The sequence below is a fragment of the Manis pentadactyla genome, chromosome 17 (genome assembly GCF_030020395.1).
Source record: "Manis pentadactyla isolate mManPen7 chromosome 17, mManPen7.hap1, whole genome shotgun sequence".
Classification (NCBI taxonomy): Eukaryota; Metazoa; Chordata; class Mammalia; order Pholidota; family Manidae; genus Manis; species Manis pentadactyla.
Window position 1 is genome coordinate 9819729 of NC_080035.1, and position 17222 is coordinate 9836950.

Genomic DNA, 17222 nt, shown 5'->3' on the forward strand with positions numbered 1-17222 from the left:
AACTGTGGCAGACACCACAATGGAATACCACTTGGCCTTAAAAAGGAAGGAATTTCTGGATATACGCTACAAAGTGGGAAACCTTCAGGATATTATGCTAAGTGAAATAAGCCCGTCACCAAATGACAAATACTGTATGAATTCACTTATATGAGGTACCTGGAGTACTCAAATCCATAAAGACTAAAAGCAGAATGGTGGTGCGGGTGGAGAGAGGAGGGGAGTTGAGACGTTACGGTTAAAGGGTGCAGAACTTCAATTTTACAAGGTGAAGGGAGTTCTGGAGATGGATGACAGTGATAGTTGCAGAACAATGTGAATGCACTTACCACTGAATTGTACGTTTAAAATATGGCAAAAATGGCAAGCTTTATGTTAAACACGATGTTACTACAATTAAAAATTAAAGGAAAAAAAGCCTGGCCTGGGACCCTAATATCTGTTAACTTAGGGTCGGAAATGTAAGACTTCACTCAGTCCCTTACTGCCCTCTTGGTGCACCCTGACCCTGCCAAATCCCTCCATGGGGCACGTCAGTCACATGGGAATGTGCACTCTACTGTTTGTGAGAGGAAGGGTGTGTGTGTGTGTGTGTGTGTGTGTGTGTGTGTGTGTGTGTGTGGTGGCAGTGGGGGAAAAAGAAAATATAAAATACTTAACAGAAAATGACTCAAAGTGCAGCTAATAGCTCTCATGGGTACAACTTATAGATTTCACTGAAATGCCCCCGAGTCCAAAAATATTTCCCCAAAGAAACACTGCGATGGGAGAATTTAGAAAGGTGTGTCCCACCCTTGGAACGTCCACATGTTTCTTTCTCCTTTTCATCACTGACATAGAGAAACACTGTTTTAACTCAGCTGACAGCCAGAAAAGAAGCCATCCCCGAATTGGGGGCACATTCTCCTGGCCAAGAAGGAACAACAGACAAAAGGACTGTTTTCAATGCAAAGGTTCTGCACAGTGTTAACTAACTCAGGCCCAGTCAAGTCTCCAGATGTGTCACTGAACGTCTTCTTCTGAGACTCTTTCCGATGATGCCTGATGCCTGCTGCCAGCCTCTGACTTGAAAAACACTCAGACTTTTTCTATGTTATAAGTTTGAGCATGTGATAAAGTCAACATATAAATTACTGTGCCACTCCCCAAATGACAGTGAAATTCACAGGTGAAACTATGATATTAAAAATGATTAAAAAAACATCTTAAAAAAAAAACGAAAACATCTTCTTGTCTCTTCTTATTGGGTTTCAACCACAGGAGCCATGTATATGTGCTCCAATTTTCAGTTTCATAATAAAAGGTAGTCAACTACATATAACATCAATTTTTCAGTGTGCAAAGTAGAGCTTCCTGGGCTTCTTTTGCTAAGTTAGATGGTTATCCACAATTTATGGGTCCCATTCTCACAAATTTGCCTACTCACTAAAATTTACTTACAACCTGAAAATCAATATGCATGGTGCTTTTGCAGGCACCCACACCTGCAGAATGCACAGCTTTGAGTCCCTGAGGCGTGTGGGCCTAGCTGAGGCTGGCCAAGGCCACACTTTGCCTTCTTATTTAGACAGACTACAATGATTATAATAAAATCCTCTGGAAATAGGATGAGCACCTAGAGATTCCATGCCTGGTTTTAACACAATCACTCAGAGGCTGCCTTCTTTCCCAAGACATATGAAAATGAATTTTATCAAAATGATCATCCTTGTGATTCTTGGGCACCACAACCTGAACCAAAGGCCTGGCAGAAACATACCAACACATCTAATCATGCCTCAAAGTGGAACCTTAACTACCAGCTTTAGGAAGGGGCTAGTTCTTCTCTTCCTTTTGCTGCTACAATGATGAAGGTTCCCCTGACAACTGAGTGACTGCACCCACACTTTCAGCACCTCAGTGCAACTCCAAGAGCTGTCCTCAGAGTGACCTTTCCAAAAAGGGTAGATGTTCACTTCTAGATTCTCAAAGTCCCCACTTTTCTCTTTATATTATGGATATACTCCCAAGAAATGCATTCACCTAGGATAAATTGAAAACAATGTGAAACTCTGTCTAGTTTAACTTCTACTGGATGGTAATGGTAATTCTGATGTTTGCTAACTTACATAATGCAGTGAGTAGTGGAAAGCTGGCCAATTACTGAATACAAAAGAAAAACAAACTCATATGCAGACAAATGAGAGGTATGTATGGCAGGGACCAGCTCCATCATCCAGAAAACAGATGACGTCAACGTCATAAAGGCCTGAGAAATGGGCAGTAAGCTGACATTAAGGTGATTGGTTGGTAACTTCAAATTCTAAGGTACCAAATAGAAGTAAATAAAAAAAATTAGTTGATCCTCAACTTGCCTTAATATAGTTAATGAATTCTGAATGGAGAACAGCTCTTCCACCAGTAAATTGGTCTCTCTCTTCTCCTGAGGTTTCATTGTCACCCAAAAGGGAAGGATCCGGTTGATGAAATCCCCCTATTACGAAAGTACAGAGAAAGGCAGAATGATGATTTTATGAGCAGATGAGCAAAACACAGATGATCCTCAAATATGTCATCTGATCATGTCAGTCTCCTCTCTCACCTCTTATAGAGGTCTGTGAAAGACCTTAAGGGTCATTCTGTTAAGGATGTGAGAAAAAGATGAAAAAAGGAGGAAGAAAAGTCAAAGAAATGGAAAAGTCCAAACTGAACTTGAAAATCGAAGCCTCTTTATGGCTCAGTTCCTAATGAGAGAAATGAAATTTCTTCTAACTTTTTTAAGGAGTAGAGAAAAGAGAGTATAAAAGAGGACTCATGGGCTCTCAGCAATGTGTGACAAGTAACTATTTCAAATTCAAAATTCAACAAATATTTATTGAACAACTACTAAATGGCAGATATTACACTAAACATTTTAGGGATTAAAAAATCAGTCAACCCTCAATTCGTGTTATTAAGTGGTAAACAATTTCAAGGAGGAGTGTGGAAAGGAACTGAAACAAAAACCCCAAATCAAAACAACAAAAGAAGTGACAATGATGTGATAAGGGCCACATGGAGCCGGAGCATTCTCAGAGCACATCCAACTAGACTGTGTGCCAGATGTGAAGGAGAGACAAAAGGGACACCAAGCTGATCTCTTCCCACTGACCTGGAAACTAAAAAGGACCAAGCAGGGTCACCTTTAAGGATTCTTACCCAGCACAATACCCACTTCTAGAAAATCTATTAACAAATTATAGAGCTCTTTGTCTTGTGTGAGGGTTTTGGCCCCAAGTAAATTCACTATGGATTCAGTGAGACTGAGAAATGACAATGGAGTGTTCTTGGGGTAAAAGGGTTTATACCCTGCTTTATTCTCCCGGTGGTAGGTCAAGCACTAGAATCACGTCTGCATCCAGCAGTCTGCAGGTGTGTAATCCTCCATCTCTGCCCGCATCCAGAGCACTCGGCAGAGCTCTTTATATAATGACTCAGTCAATAATAGATCATTGCCTGTATGTGTGGAAGCATTAGCCTAGAAGCAGGACAATTACATCATCAAGTAATTTAGGGTCAAATGAGGATCCTGGCCATTGGAACTTCCAGTTTCCCCACATTCTTTTGTTTTAAAAATTTGCATAAAACACTACCTTCTATACTGCATAGTGTTATAAAGCTTATATAAATAAAGTGGCAGTTATTTTTTGCATAAATTATTCAGTTATATTTTTGGACAATGTGTGGCTCTAATCATAATCTCAGAAAAGCATAAATGCTAAACTCATAAAGCAAGTACTAGAATCCGAATTTGTTCAAACAGCTCTCCCATCACTAGTAAGAGCATATTCAAACTACTAGGGAGATAATATCATATTAATCTAGTTCTATACCTTTTGTGTGTCATGAAATCATCTCTGTCACAAATCAGTAAACAGTAGATTTTAGTAGTTTCTGTAAGTCACTAAGTAAACAGAAACAGTAAAAAATAAAAAAACCTACCATAATGTCATCAAATGATGGCTTCTCACCACATATGAAGTACACTACTGTTTTTCAAGGTATATAAGACAGAGGGTGCTTAGTGATCATCAAATATTGATTAAAGAACCACAGAACCATAGAGTCACAGATGACCTCAGAGACTAGATTACAGAAGGCCTAATCTAATCATCTCATTTACAGCAGAGAGAATTCAAGTCAATATCTTGTCCAAAGTCAAATAGGTGCCTGGGCACATATCTCAGCCTTGCATTAGTTAGATGTGGCCAAGCAATCAAGTCTAGCTTGGTAGTGATGGGCTCTCCTAGACTCAGTCCATTAAAACCTCCTTTGAGCAAACCCCCATGCCCTTCTCCTTTTGGCCTGAAATGGACAGACTGGAAACTTTGGAAGTCCTGTGTTAAAGATAGTGGAGTAAGAGGATGGAAGGACCTTGAGTCCTTGAATGGTTACTTGGAAGGGAGTTGCCTGTCAATCACTAATTTGGATTGAGTTAAGCCAATGAGATTTGGGGATTTTATGTGCTCAGCAGCTAGTGTTGTCTTAATTATCTCTATATATATATCAATATTTTCATCCCAAGAATGGTATAAATCTTCAGAATAAGAATAGCTCTACTACTTACTAGCTATCTGGGCGACCACTGGCAACTTAAACTCTCAGAGCCTCAGTTTTCTCACCTATAAAATGGAGACGATTATAGTATCCATCTCAGAGTTTTGAAATTTAGATGAGATCACCTTCGTGGATTAGCACAGTGCCTGGTGCATTGGAAATGCTCAGTAAACACTACTATCATTGCCATATTTGGGCATATTGTAAACACAGCACTTGAAACTTAAAAGCAAGAACTTTCTCCCCATCTTTCATTCTCAGACCTGTAACTGGGCTAAGGCGATGGTGTGAGTCCTCCTTGATGATCTGTTCCTCTTCCATGATATTTGACATGGGCACATTGAGGCTAACAGTGTCTTCATCAGAAGGCTAAAAAGAAACAGTGACTGCTTCATTCAAGGGAGAAGGCTTATCAGTGTAGATCAGGAGACTGCTACGTGATAAAAAAAATTACTGTGATTTGCCAAAACATAATATTGAGTAAGAAATGCCAGATACAAAGACAATTCATTTATATATGAATTCAAAAGCCAGCAAAACTAATCCATGGCATTTGAAGTCACGATAGTGGCTGCTCTTGGGTCAGGGGTGTGCACCTCAGTGGGGTTTTCTGGGTGCTGGCAAAGTTTCTTGAACTCGAAGCTGGTGATACGAGTGTGTTCACTTTGTCCAAATTCATGGAGTGAACACACATATACTTCTCTGTGCATATGTTTTGAGGTAAAATTGTATCAGGTAGCTAATGATATTTTCTAGCCTAAGAGCCATAGTCAAGACTAGGACGGGCTGGTCAATACCTGACAGAACAAAGGAATAATTGTAAATACACTATGGCACTGGCCCTGAGTCTAATTAATCATTCTAATAGTCACAGTACACTGAGATCTGTGACAACACTGACCAAAACTGTTATTAAGGTTTCATGTAGCCAGAACGCCAGCAGTGAACCTCATGTCAGTATCTCCTTCATTTACAGTGCATCGTATGTGCAGCATGAAGCTTGGGTTTGTGTCCCTGTTTTAGCTGGAGGAAGCTGCATGACATATATATAAAAGTGCTAAAGGATTGTGCTACTTAAAGGAACATTTTCTGTGCAATTTTCAGAATAAGGCTTTGATTTAGTAATCAAGGCACATTCTTTCTGGGGGTCTTGTTTCCCACACTAGCTGACAAAGCTTATTCAGATCATCTATGACTCTCTCACAATGAAATATGGAGCCTCATTTATTTCCCTGTGTCTCCATTTTAGTGTTGGTGTTTAGTGTAAAGCTTTCCAAAGCACAGAGATCAGGAAACTGCACAGAACACATTTCAGGTGATTATGGCTTGCTCCTAAATTCTTGAGGCTATGACTTCTGGAATACAGTATTTGTTTACTTAGGGACATATGCACAATTTGTTTAAAAAATGGCAGAAAACATGTGTGCATTTCATACATTAAACAGATATTCATTGAGCCCCCAATTTTTTGCATATGTTTAGAAAAATGTTTTACACTTCCTAGTGACAACTGCTAAATCAGTCAGGCAATGGCAACAGCCAAAAAGAGGGAGAGAGGTGTGATTTCTGAACCCCACAATGAGACAGAAGTGGGGAGCAAGATCTACTGACCATAGGTGGTAAAAGGGAGTGAAAACAGGAAGCTACATAGGATAGTTCAGAACACTTGTCCTTCTAAAAAACAAATTTCTTGGAGGGGTTCTCCCTTGAAGTTACAGTGTGAGACAAAAAGGCCAACGGGAAGATTTTTTTGCACTTTATTCTACTGAATATAATCCTTCCAATAGTCCTTCTTTCAACCCGCCTCCTGTCTTAAAAATTTAGCAAAATTCCAAAGACACACATCTAGTAAAAGGGAGAGAATGAACCCTTGGCCCCATTTTAGAATGATATTAGCATCCTACTTATACTCTGTGAGAACAAAAGGATAATGAAGTTCTTTGTGTAATGTTTTATTAATGAACTTAATTATCCTTAGAAGATAGATCAAGGATAAAGCAGAGTCTGTTTTAATTTAATAGAAAATAGGCTTAGGGTGAGTAATTTCTGAAACAATGGGACATTTCAGGGGACTTATGAGTTTTAATAAAGCTAAGGAGGTTGAATTAAATACAACTTATAAAGCAATGTGTTAAGCATTTTCCCCCCAGGGAATCATAGTTCCTATTCATGTGGCTTCAGGAGGGTAATTTTCTTTATTGATATTGGCCTTCTTTTTCTACTTAATAACTCTTCTTCCTTTTGAAATGTTATGTCTTAGAAAGATTTCATCCTGATTTTTTAAAAAGACATTGTTTTATAAATCATTTTGTGGAAAATAAATGAAAATATCTTAGCCACACATGAAAGAGTACAGGAAAAAGGTATTTTCCCTGAAGTCCCACATAGTGCCAATGTGGATTCCTTAAATGGGGCAATTGACCTATTTAATTTCATCTTCAAAGAATATTATAATGTTTCAAAACTCAATAGCTATAAAATCTCAATGAATTTCCTCAAAATGAAGGCATGATGATGCACCCATCCCCTACCCCAGCTGTCCCTCCTGGCTCCCCAGTTCAAGAAACCCCATTTAATTATATATTAGTGAAAGATTTCAGAGAATCTACTAAATAGATTATAAATGAGATAATAAATGTGCTAAATGAGTTATTTATGACCACTTTAGGAAGCTTGAGTGTGGGAGGCTCTCAGTTTACAAATAACAAAACTCTTATCTAATCATCTAAAAAGAACACAATCAGGAGAACAAATATTGCTATAAAAATTATGGCTACTCAAAAATGTATTTCCTGTAAGAAAACTGCTAAAATGCAATCAACATTTGATTCCTTTAACATTTATGTATGTATATAACAACTTTTTCCTAAATTCTCTGTTGCTTAAAAATAAAAAAAACTATTATAAAAATGCCTCATGGGTAATTGCACACCACTTAGTCGTTTCATAATATTTATTAAGCATTCAAAAATATTCTAGATAATGTTAGGAGTGTGGTAAGAGGGGAAGGAGATAGGGACTCTACTCTTGAGATATTTACAAAATATTAAAGATGCAGGAAAAGCCAACAACAGCTAATGTTTATATAACAACTTGGAGGATTTCAAATTGCTTTAACAAACATAATTGCCTATTCTCATGCAGATGCATTAATGCCCTTTACCAAAGAAAATTTCAACGAATGCAGACAGATATATCTAGAAATACAGAAGGAAAAAAATCTGATCACTAATTTTACCTCTGTAGCAGATAATCGTTTATCTCCATTATCACTTCCAACACCTGAATCAGAATCCTTCTTGCTGGGTTAGATGCCATCAGTATTGAATTAATTTAGAAAAAAATTAAAATCACAAAGTTAACAAGATACAATTTATATTTGAATAATGACTTTTGCTATACAAATTTTAATTATTACCGTAAGGCAACAAATCAGCCCAGTACTAAAGGATGTTAAGACAAGGGCCTAATGGAAGTCAGACACTTGTACCATCTAAAGAAAGTACAAGATAAATTCTTTGTGTTTAGGATTTCCTGGTTTATACTCTAACCAAGTGGCCTGGTCCCTTGAAATAGCATCTTTTTTATTTTATTGCTTCCAGCATATAAAAAAGCCAAAACTCCCTAATTGCTTTTACCTCTTATGTTACTTTTACTTCTTAGGTTACTTTCAATAATTCTATAAACCTTTATCCAGTGACTAAATAAATGTGACAGTATGTTTACAAAAATAAAATAATGAATACATATTTTAAACATTACAAAAAGGTACCATTAGGGTATGCTGAACTTTTAAATCACCATGTTTACTTTTCCAGTAAAGTTTAAGGAAAGATTTCTGTGGTGAAGACTTCTCCAAAACAACCTGTGTTTCTATAAGTGCGCTCAATGTGGGAATTTTGTTCTCTGAAAATTCAAGGCCCCAATTTATGCCACAAAAAGGCCAAGGACGCGTGAAAGGATTCTAATACTTGCATTCTGAACAGGAAATGGCAAAATCTACAACACTGCATTTTTACAAGACAATTAAAAAATAAAGCCTGCCATTTTTCTTAATAATGTTCCAGAGGCATATTAAAAATTAGTAATAAAAAAGGCTTGTCTGAGCTTGATATGGTTATTTTAACTGATGAATAAAATAATACCTATATTTAAATTGTAGGTCTTATTTATAAAGACACATATACACACATGTGTGTCTATGTATGTGTGCACACATACACACACATACATATAGCACTCAGGAGGAACAGATTATTGATTAGGAAAGGAAAGATGAGATTTGAGATGTCAAAATGTTACCAACATCAATTTTCTCTTTCTTAAACCATAAAGTGCTGCAACTCTGAGTTATAAATCTGCATTGAGCAATGCAAAGGGTTTTTTGGAGGTAGTTACCTGCAGCACATTGGCCTAAGGAAATTCTAAGCAGGGGCTTTGAGCAAGGGTCATACTCACCTGTCTTCCACGTGCTGGTGTAAATGTGGCCTCTCCATTGTGTGGAGATAAAGGGAGTCAGTTGTCTTAATTTGGCATGCTTGTATGCTCAGATACTTAAATATGTGCACTTTCCCCTTTGTGCAAATCTATGGAGAAATTAATACATATGTATTTTATAATGGCAGAACAAATTCTAAACACTAGACAGCTAATCTGCATATTTTATTTTTTGTATTTTCATTTTAAGTAACACCAACAATGCACACCAAATCTGACCTCTCCAAAACAGAAGAATTTAGGCAATTATTTCCTCCAAATTCTACTTTTCATAGAAAACCATGTTCAAACAATTTCTATTTTTTCTTGCAAAAAACTGCAAATTCCTAACAAACATGTTTTTTGTTATAAGGAGTGTAAAAAGTATAGAAGTCATATAACTGACTTGGTAACATTCCAATTCTGGAAGCATATATACTTCATTTTGTTCTCATACAGTTTAATATTTGAGCTTGAATTTTGTCTCTCTAACCAATAATCATATTTTAAATTGTTTAAACTCCATTTTCCAGCTAACGTTAAAGGAATATATTACTTCTTCAATAAGCCACACACTCCATGAAAAAGTTTCAGCTGCATATACAAATGATAAACTAATCAAATATATAATTCCAGGAGATTATAATGATGAGAACAGTAAGCCAAATGCTGCTAAGGGGACTTGATGTAGCAGAAGGCAGTTTACTAGAGTCAGATTCACCCTAAGCTTCATCTTTTCAGAGAGTGTGACTGCTTACGAGCATGTCGAACACCCTGTTAATTCAGCAGAGCACCCAAATGCTGGCTTGGCTGAGAGTTGCCTCTGCACTATTCACAGCATATCTCACAGTACGACAGCTTCGCTGCAAGACCTCTCACCTGTGCTGGAGGAGACTGCAAAGGGTTATTCTCGAGTAGTAATATTTGCAGCTGCTTCATCTCTCTAAAACAAATGGGAATCACGAGCACTTTATTGCAGGAAAAGTCAAACTTTACCAAGGGAAGATCTACTAGTTCTAAAAGAATAAGACAAAAAAAAAAAGAAAAAGAAAAGAAAAGAAAGAACAAACTCAGAAAGCAGTTAAGATTAAATGGCTAAACATTCAAAAATAATTTTCTCTTTATCAGGAAAAATGTCACTTAGCAAAATCAAAAACAAGTTGTACATTAGGAATATATGGCATGTGTATAAATTATATTTTACCAAAGTGGAGGGGGAACTTTTTCTTGGGGAGCACAATAATTTTAAATTGTTGTTAGTTCTGATAAGAGCTGGAAACACTTGACATTTGCCACGGCTATTGTTTAAAAAGGCTTTTTTCCAGCATAACAATCACATAAGCCTCACCACACAGACAAGCTTAGGTTTTAACTTCAAACTGTTTTCAAGCAGTACTTGCTAGCATATGAATGATACGCTAATTATAAAATATTCTTATTTATTCAGTGTATCTGGGCTGGCATAAACTCAGAACTAGTTACAAAGAATAGGTTTGTGAGTTTTTTCACTCCACTTTAAAAAATAAATGCTATCTAGTTCAGAATTTTGCCACAGATCCTGTAATGCTGATTTGATAAGGCATTATTCTATTGCTTTTAAAGTCTTCTGTAGCTCCACAAACAAGACAGAACATTATATTTATCTTAAAATCCCCACCCAATGGAATAGTAAACACTCAGTAATTTCAAGCATTCCAACCGACATTGGCAGCTGCAAGAAACGAAATCAAATATGTTTGTTCTACAGAACAAAGAGGCTGAGCAACGCTAGACATGCAGGGTGACATGGGACAAACCACTAAGATCTCGGCATGAGTAGCTCTGGAGGGTTCATTTCAGAATGGGCCTGGCCCAGTTTGTTGTGGGACCCAGTAATGGGGGAGACAGGCTGCTTGCAAATACTCAAGGAGTTCCACAGCGGAGGGAGAGCAGAAACCTAGGAAGTGACCCGAAGTATGAATCAACAGCATTCTTTCCCTCCCCCTAGATTGCCTGAGGGTGTTCACCTCACTCAGCTCTGCTACTTCAAACTCCACCAATAAAGCTGGCTTAGCAGCGGGCAGCTCATGTGCATACTGAACCAGCTCTGGGCATGTAAGAGACTTTTCTATGCTACCTGAGCGAATTACTTTGTATTAAAGAAGGGAGTCATGGGGCTGACATGCTAGAACAGCAGCAGATCCGTGGGTCCCAAACTCAGGTCCATCACAGGCAGCTGGGTAAGAGACACTCGGGAAGTATATTTTCTAAGTCACCAAGAGTGATTCACTGCTCAAACCCTTTTCCTCCGTCCCAGTTTGTCTTAGGCCCTGCTAGTCCTGGAGGTTGCCTAGGAGCAGCAGGCACAGAGGAGAGAGAGGAGGTACGCCTGCAGGACAGCATGGAATCAAGTCAAAGGAAAAGGGGAAGTAAGATCCCAGTTCACTTCACAGTTTGCTTCCAAAACGGGGGTTGGAATTACAGGAATTATGTATGAGGAACATATCCTTGCTATAACCCCCAGTAATATGAACCCTTCTCTGAGATGGCTAACTTTGCTCATGGAAGTTAGATTGGCAAATCAGTGGCAAAATATAACTGGACTCTGGATCTCCTGCAATTCTTTGCCACTTAAAATGAAGACTTTAAAGCAAGACTAGAGGGCTAAGTGCCTGGAAGACAGAGCGGGAGGGCGGGAGAGGCAACTTACAAGCAAATAAAGTAAGGAACAGTTTTCATGATGACTATTCCCTTTAGTTCCAGCTTGGAACATAGTGAGCATCTTAGGAAAAGTAGAGCCTGGAAGTTTCACAACAAGAAAATGGGGGAGAAAATGATAACTCCAGCCCAGAAAAGGGCAAAAGAAACAGAGCAGAAAAAGGGGATAAGAAAAGAAAAAAGAAATCTAATTTCTCTGTCTCTATTGCAAAGAGTGCCAATGAATGGCCATTTTAATCCTCTGTCCACTCTGGTCCTGGAAAGAAGAAAATATGGTCTCCCCACTGCACTAGGTATAGTAAGACCACCACAGAAGTGATATGGGTAATTAGGCCACAGATGTTTTTTGTAACTCCTCAAATTGAAAGCATATGAGTAGGGGTACTCACAGCAGAAAAACAAGTAAGTAAATATGGAAAGTCTTCACATTCACTGCCTGGAAGCCCTATCACTGCTCTTTTGTTAGTGGAGTTCTCCAGAGTGAAGCAAAAAAGAAACTTGATATTCAGGAAGTTATTAAAATAATCTTTTTCCAGTAAACTGAAGTAACTCTGAGTGTATTTTAAAATACTGAACCTGAGAAAACATAATTATGGAAAGTATAGAAATTTGTAACTGATCTTTTTAGGAAAAGGATTGCTCTTCAGGCAAGAGAGTGAGGAGTCATGGGAGAAACAGAAACTGCGCTTTTGTAGGTGCATTTTCTTCCCACCTGTTTCTGGACTGTTACAGGCAACTGGTAAACATGCAAATTCAATTTTTCTTCCAAAGTGAGAGTTCAATGATTTGTCATGATTTCTGAATGATTAATGTGAGAGCTTAAATTTAAATGAAGATTTTCTTTAATGCTATGAAAGTTTATATGTTATAAATTTGCTGTGAGTGTCCCCACTGTACTTGTCCAAACCAAGAAAAGCAATGGGATTGCATAATGACAAATGGAAAAATCAGTGTCTTTATACCAAGTCATCTCAAGTAAGAAAGTAATAAATCTTTAGACTGAGATAGTTGCCAATTCTACTTCTTTAAAATGCTAGTCAGCATGAAAAAGGTAAAGATGGCTAGCAGACTCTTAAACCTCCCATTAGTGAGGCACACTACATTTAGGAAGTTCTTTCCCTTTTATGAGTTCCATTTGCTTGCCTTGAATAATGAAGCATATCAAGACAGGAGCAGAATGATAAAAATGAGGCAGCTTTTAAAGAGCTACATTAGAATCAGATTAACCAAATGCTGTTTCCAAATATATGACTTTGCTTTGAGGTATATTTTTAAATAAATGTTTGAAACTGGGTATGCCTAGTGTCCTTAAATGAAAATAACGGATATCAATGTGATCTCAGATAATCAGAGTATGTTCTGGAGAAAGCATTCAGTGTTCTACGGCTCATTAATTCATTCTTAATTCAGATCCAAACTCAAATCTCAGAATAAATAAATAAAAATCTCATAATTCAAATCCATCACTGTCCACAAGGCCACCTGTGAAAGTTCTTAATGGTACAAAATTTCTGAATATCTTTTCATTTGAACTCCAACACAATATATCAGATGGACATGCTGTTGAAGCCCATGGCTGCAGGGAAGGGTTTGTGAGACTCCAGCTCCACAGCAGGGCTACGTGAAGACATCCTTGTTTCCATCTTTCAAGAAATTCACCAAGACAATGGGTGACATTAGTCCAAGTGTCACCTCAGCAGAGGCAGTGCCCTTGCCTGAAGCATAGATTCTAGACACAGTGGGGTGGCTCCTAACTGGGGCTTCCAGATCCCCTAAGCCAGAAACCCTAACAGCCAGATCTGTAGGACCAAGCATGTCACCTAAACTGTTCGCTCGATGCTCCAAAATATCACACATATATACAGAAAACAATTTATGCTGCCTCCTGCTTTGAGCTGAATTGTGTGCTCCTAAAAATCCTATGTTGGGAGTCCTAACTTCCAGTATCCTGGAATGTGACTATACCTGCAGATAGGGCCCTTAAAAGGGAAATTAGGTTTAAATGAGGCATTTAGGGTGGGCCCTAATCCAATACGACTGGTGTCCTCAGAAGAAGAGATTAGAACACACGGAAGGAAGACACAGGGATCCCTGAAGGGGGCCATCTGCAAGCCAAGGAGAAAGGCCCCAGAGGAAACCAACCCTGCTGACTCCCAGCCTCCAGAACTATGAGAAAATGCATTTCTGCTGTTTAAGCCACTCAGCCTGTGGTTTTGTTATGAGAGCCTGAGCAAACTAATACACACACACACACCACACACAGCCTTACCCAGGGGAATGATTTTGTTGCTGTACCCCTAGACTAAAATCAAACTTGAATGCAGCTTTTCTGTGATCAGGATGTGAAATTCAAATTATAATTAAAGTAATAGGCAGACACAGACATGACTAGATCTACCTTCTTCACAAAAGTAAACAACAAAGTAATGACCATCTCCCAATTTATTCATTTTTCTCCTCTTTCACTTTTACCTTGTGGTAAAACTTTAAGGTAATTTCTTCTGACATTCAGTTCTCGGAGCGATTTCAATTGACCTATCTGCTGGGGCAAGGTTGTGATCTCGTTGCAGCTGACATCCTGTACGGAAAGCAGAGACAGAATAATAAATGTTTTTTTCCAGGAAATCAAGCATTTCATGTGAAATTTCCTTCAGGAATTTAAACATGAGGACAACTACACAGGTACATTTTTATTCTGGTCTCCAAGTCAATAGCCAACTAAGGCTTAGCACAGAGAAGAAAATCAAAATGCAATGTTTTAAACATCCTCTGAGGAGAGAAAAAGGGAGAAAAGAAGGATGTTAGCATTCTAGTAGCCCCTTTGCCAACCTCATGGGCTGCTACTTTCAGATGATTCACTCGTAATTAATTCTCACAACAAACCAGTGAGGCAGTTATTACTAACCTACTACTTACCATTCAGAAAAATGAGCCTCAGGAAAGTTGAGTCAGTTGTCCAAGGAATGCAAGAGCCAGAGTCAAACCTCAGAACAAATCGCCAGCCGACTGTTAAACCAATGCCCCACAGAGCCTCTAACAGAAGATAACATATCCTACTTACCACTCACGTTTTACAGTGAAAAACTATCAACATTAATGCATTATTTGGGTGCACTATTTATTTAAAACAGTGCATTTACTGGAGAGCTGGAAACTTTGAACCTGAACACCTTTAAATACATTTTATAAGCAAGACTGTGGGGTTTGCAGATGTTTTTATTTTTTTTTCTGCTTTGAAAGACAAATACTCTATTAATCATTGATTAGAAATAGCCTGACACAGGCAAAATGAAGCTATGATATGTATGATCCTACCTCTCCTTACATCTCCCCTAATCCCACTCTTCTTGTCGCCTCTGCTGCTCTGCCCTGCTGTCCGTGCCGCCACCCAGACCAGCATCTCCTCTGCTAGACACTCCAGTGGTCTCCTAGATTGGTTCCTCCTGTCAGTGCCCTCCGATCATCCTTCACAGAGCTACCACAGGTAAACTTCACTATGTCCCCCACCAGCTTAAACATTTGCAACAGCTCCTGAGGAACCGCAGGGTACAGTCTCCACAGCAAGGGACTTGGGTCTATTTCTCCAGCACCTTCTCTCCAAACGCCCACCCCTTCATCCTCAGGCCATGCTACTGCTGTTTGCGGTCCCCAGAGTGTACCAAGCGGTTCAGTCCCAAAACTTGTTTAGCTCTTGCCCTGCCTGATATGCTAGTCTCCAGTGTTGTCCTCTTGTCCTGCTGATGCATATTTCTAGACTTAATCCAAGCCTCACCTCCTCTCTAACACCTATTTCCCACTCTGGTCTAATACCCAGAGAGATGGACCACATTTTTCTCTGTGGTCCTGCAGATGGTCTGTCATGGATCCATCAGCTCACATGTTTGCCTTCTTCTACAAGCCTGTGGACTCTCAGATGGACAAGACTGTGTCTTCTTGGTGCTCAGAAGAATGCCAGGTATAAAGTAAGGAATCAGTAAATGCTAGATGAAATTTTTAAAATCGTTTACGTTGACACTCTACAATGCTGCAGCCAGGATGCTCCAATGCAAACACCAAATACCTTGCAGGTCCTGCTTGGCATCGCAGAACAGCAGATATACTTGGGTTAGGAATGAGTCTAATGAGATCAAGTCCTTAAATATTCCACATCATTTCTGAACCTACAAAAAAATCAAAACCAAACCCTTTTTTCCACCCTTAAGAAGGCAGCAAAGACTCGTTTCAGAAATTGGTTTCACATCGCTCAGATGATACAAACTTACCATCAACCAATCCCCTGAAACCGCTCAGCTTCACAGATCTACCCTCATCTCATCTAAAAATCCCCCAGGGACCTGCCAATCTGTCAAGGTCACAAGAATGCTAAATGAATATCCCTCAATGAAGAGGAATAAAATCGCTCCTGCTGAAGGGAAGGAAGCTGCCATCTATGGAGGCCGACTGCACACAGTGCAATCAGCCCGCAGTGCTGTTCTGCACCCAGCTGCCAATGAGGGAGGTGGAGTGTGACAGAGTAGGAGCACTTGGCATTCTCCATACTTGGGCAGCACCCCTACGCTGGCTGGGGCTGCATCACTCCTGGCCCAGAAGTCACAGAAAATTCTATGAAAGCATCCCTCATGTTTAAAATAAAAACAAAAACAACCCACACATTTGCAAACACATAAGCGTCTAAGGATATAATCACAGAACTAGGAGGTCCACAGATTTGTTCGGTGCCTCTTAGCCCCTCACTGAATCAGTAAATCACTCTGCCTTCTTGAACATATTTCCATGTAGAAATGAAGAGTGAAATGCCATCTTTTCTAATCACTGTGTCATTGGATCGGTCACAGAAGTCAACATCCACATCCTCCAATGAAAACTGCCTTCGCCCTGACCAAGTTACAGATATGCAAACAGCCCCGTTCTGTTCTATTTAAAAGAACCTCACACAAATGGTGCACAGGTAAGCCCTAGACACATATGAAATTAAACCGTTCTGTTGGACTAATGACCAGGCACAGTCACACTGGTGATGGCTGATGGAAGGTGGGGGGCGGGAGGCAGAGAGGGTGGCAATCGTGAAGGAAGAACAAGTGGGAATTATTTTCCATCTCTATAGGGAACTTATGTTATTGATGCCAAAAATAGGTTTTTATAAGTCTGTATGTGACACCATGAGAAAGACACTTTTGCAGTTCATGGGAATCACAGATTTTCAATGTGACAGTTTTCCAGAAGTTTCAAGGACATAATTCTTGAAAAGAAGTCATTCCTTTAAAAAAAAAAGGAGGGACGATAGGGAAGCAAAAAGAGAACACATATTTAAGCAGCTTAATCACAAAATGAAATCTCAGGAGGTGAAATTTGGTCTTATCCTATTTTTGCATGTGTACTATATTCACCTGGCACTTTGCTGATTACCCTGTTAGCCAGAAATCAGGGTATGCTGTTTCTCTAAATATAATTTTTTCTAACATATTTCTAACATG

General features: G+C 39.0%; 1 protein-coding gene across 3 annotated transcripts in view; it reads right to left on the reverse strand.

The window, feature by feature from the left end:
* Window positions 1-17222, reverse strand: part of LRCH1 (leucine rich repeats and calponin homology domain containing 1) — a 184115-nt gene that overhangs the window by 51196 nt on the left and 115697 nt on the right. For all 3 annotated transcript variants that reach the window (XM_036889680.2, XM_036889677.2, XM_036889679.2), the window contains exons 4-9: window positions 14221-14326; window positions 9931-10067; window positions 9034-9161; window positions 7814-7877; window positions 4839-4944; window positions 2355-2473 (exon numbers count right to left, since the gene is read on the reverse strand). In XM_036889680.2, the coding sequence (XP_036745575.2) occupies window positions 2355-2473; window positions 4839-4944; window positions 7814-7877; window positions 9034-9161; window positions 9931-10067; window positions 14221-14326 (660 nt within the window). The remainder of the gene's footprint in view (window positions 1-2354; window positions 2474-4838; window positions 4945-7813; window positions 7878-9033; window positions 9162-9930; window positions 10068-14220; window positions 14327-17222) is intronic.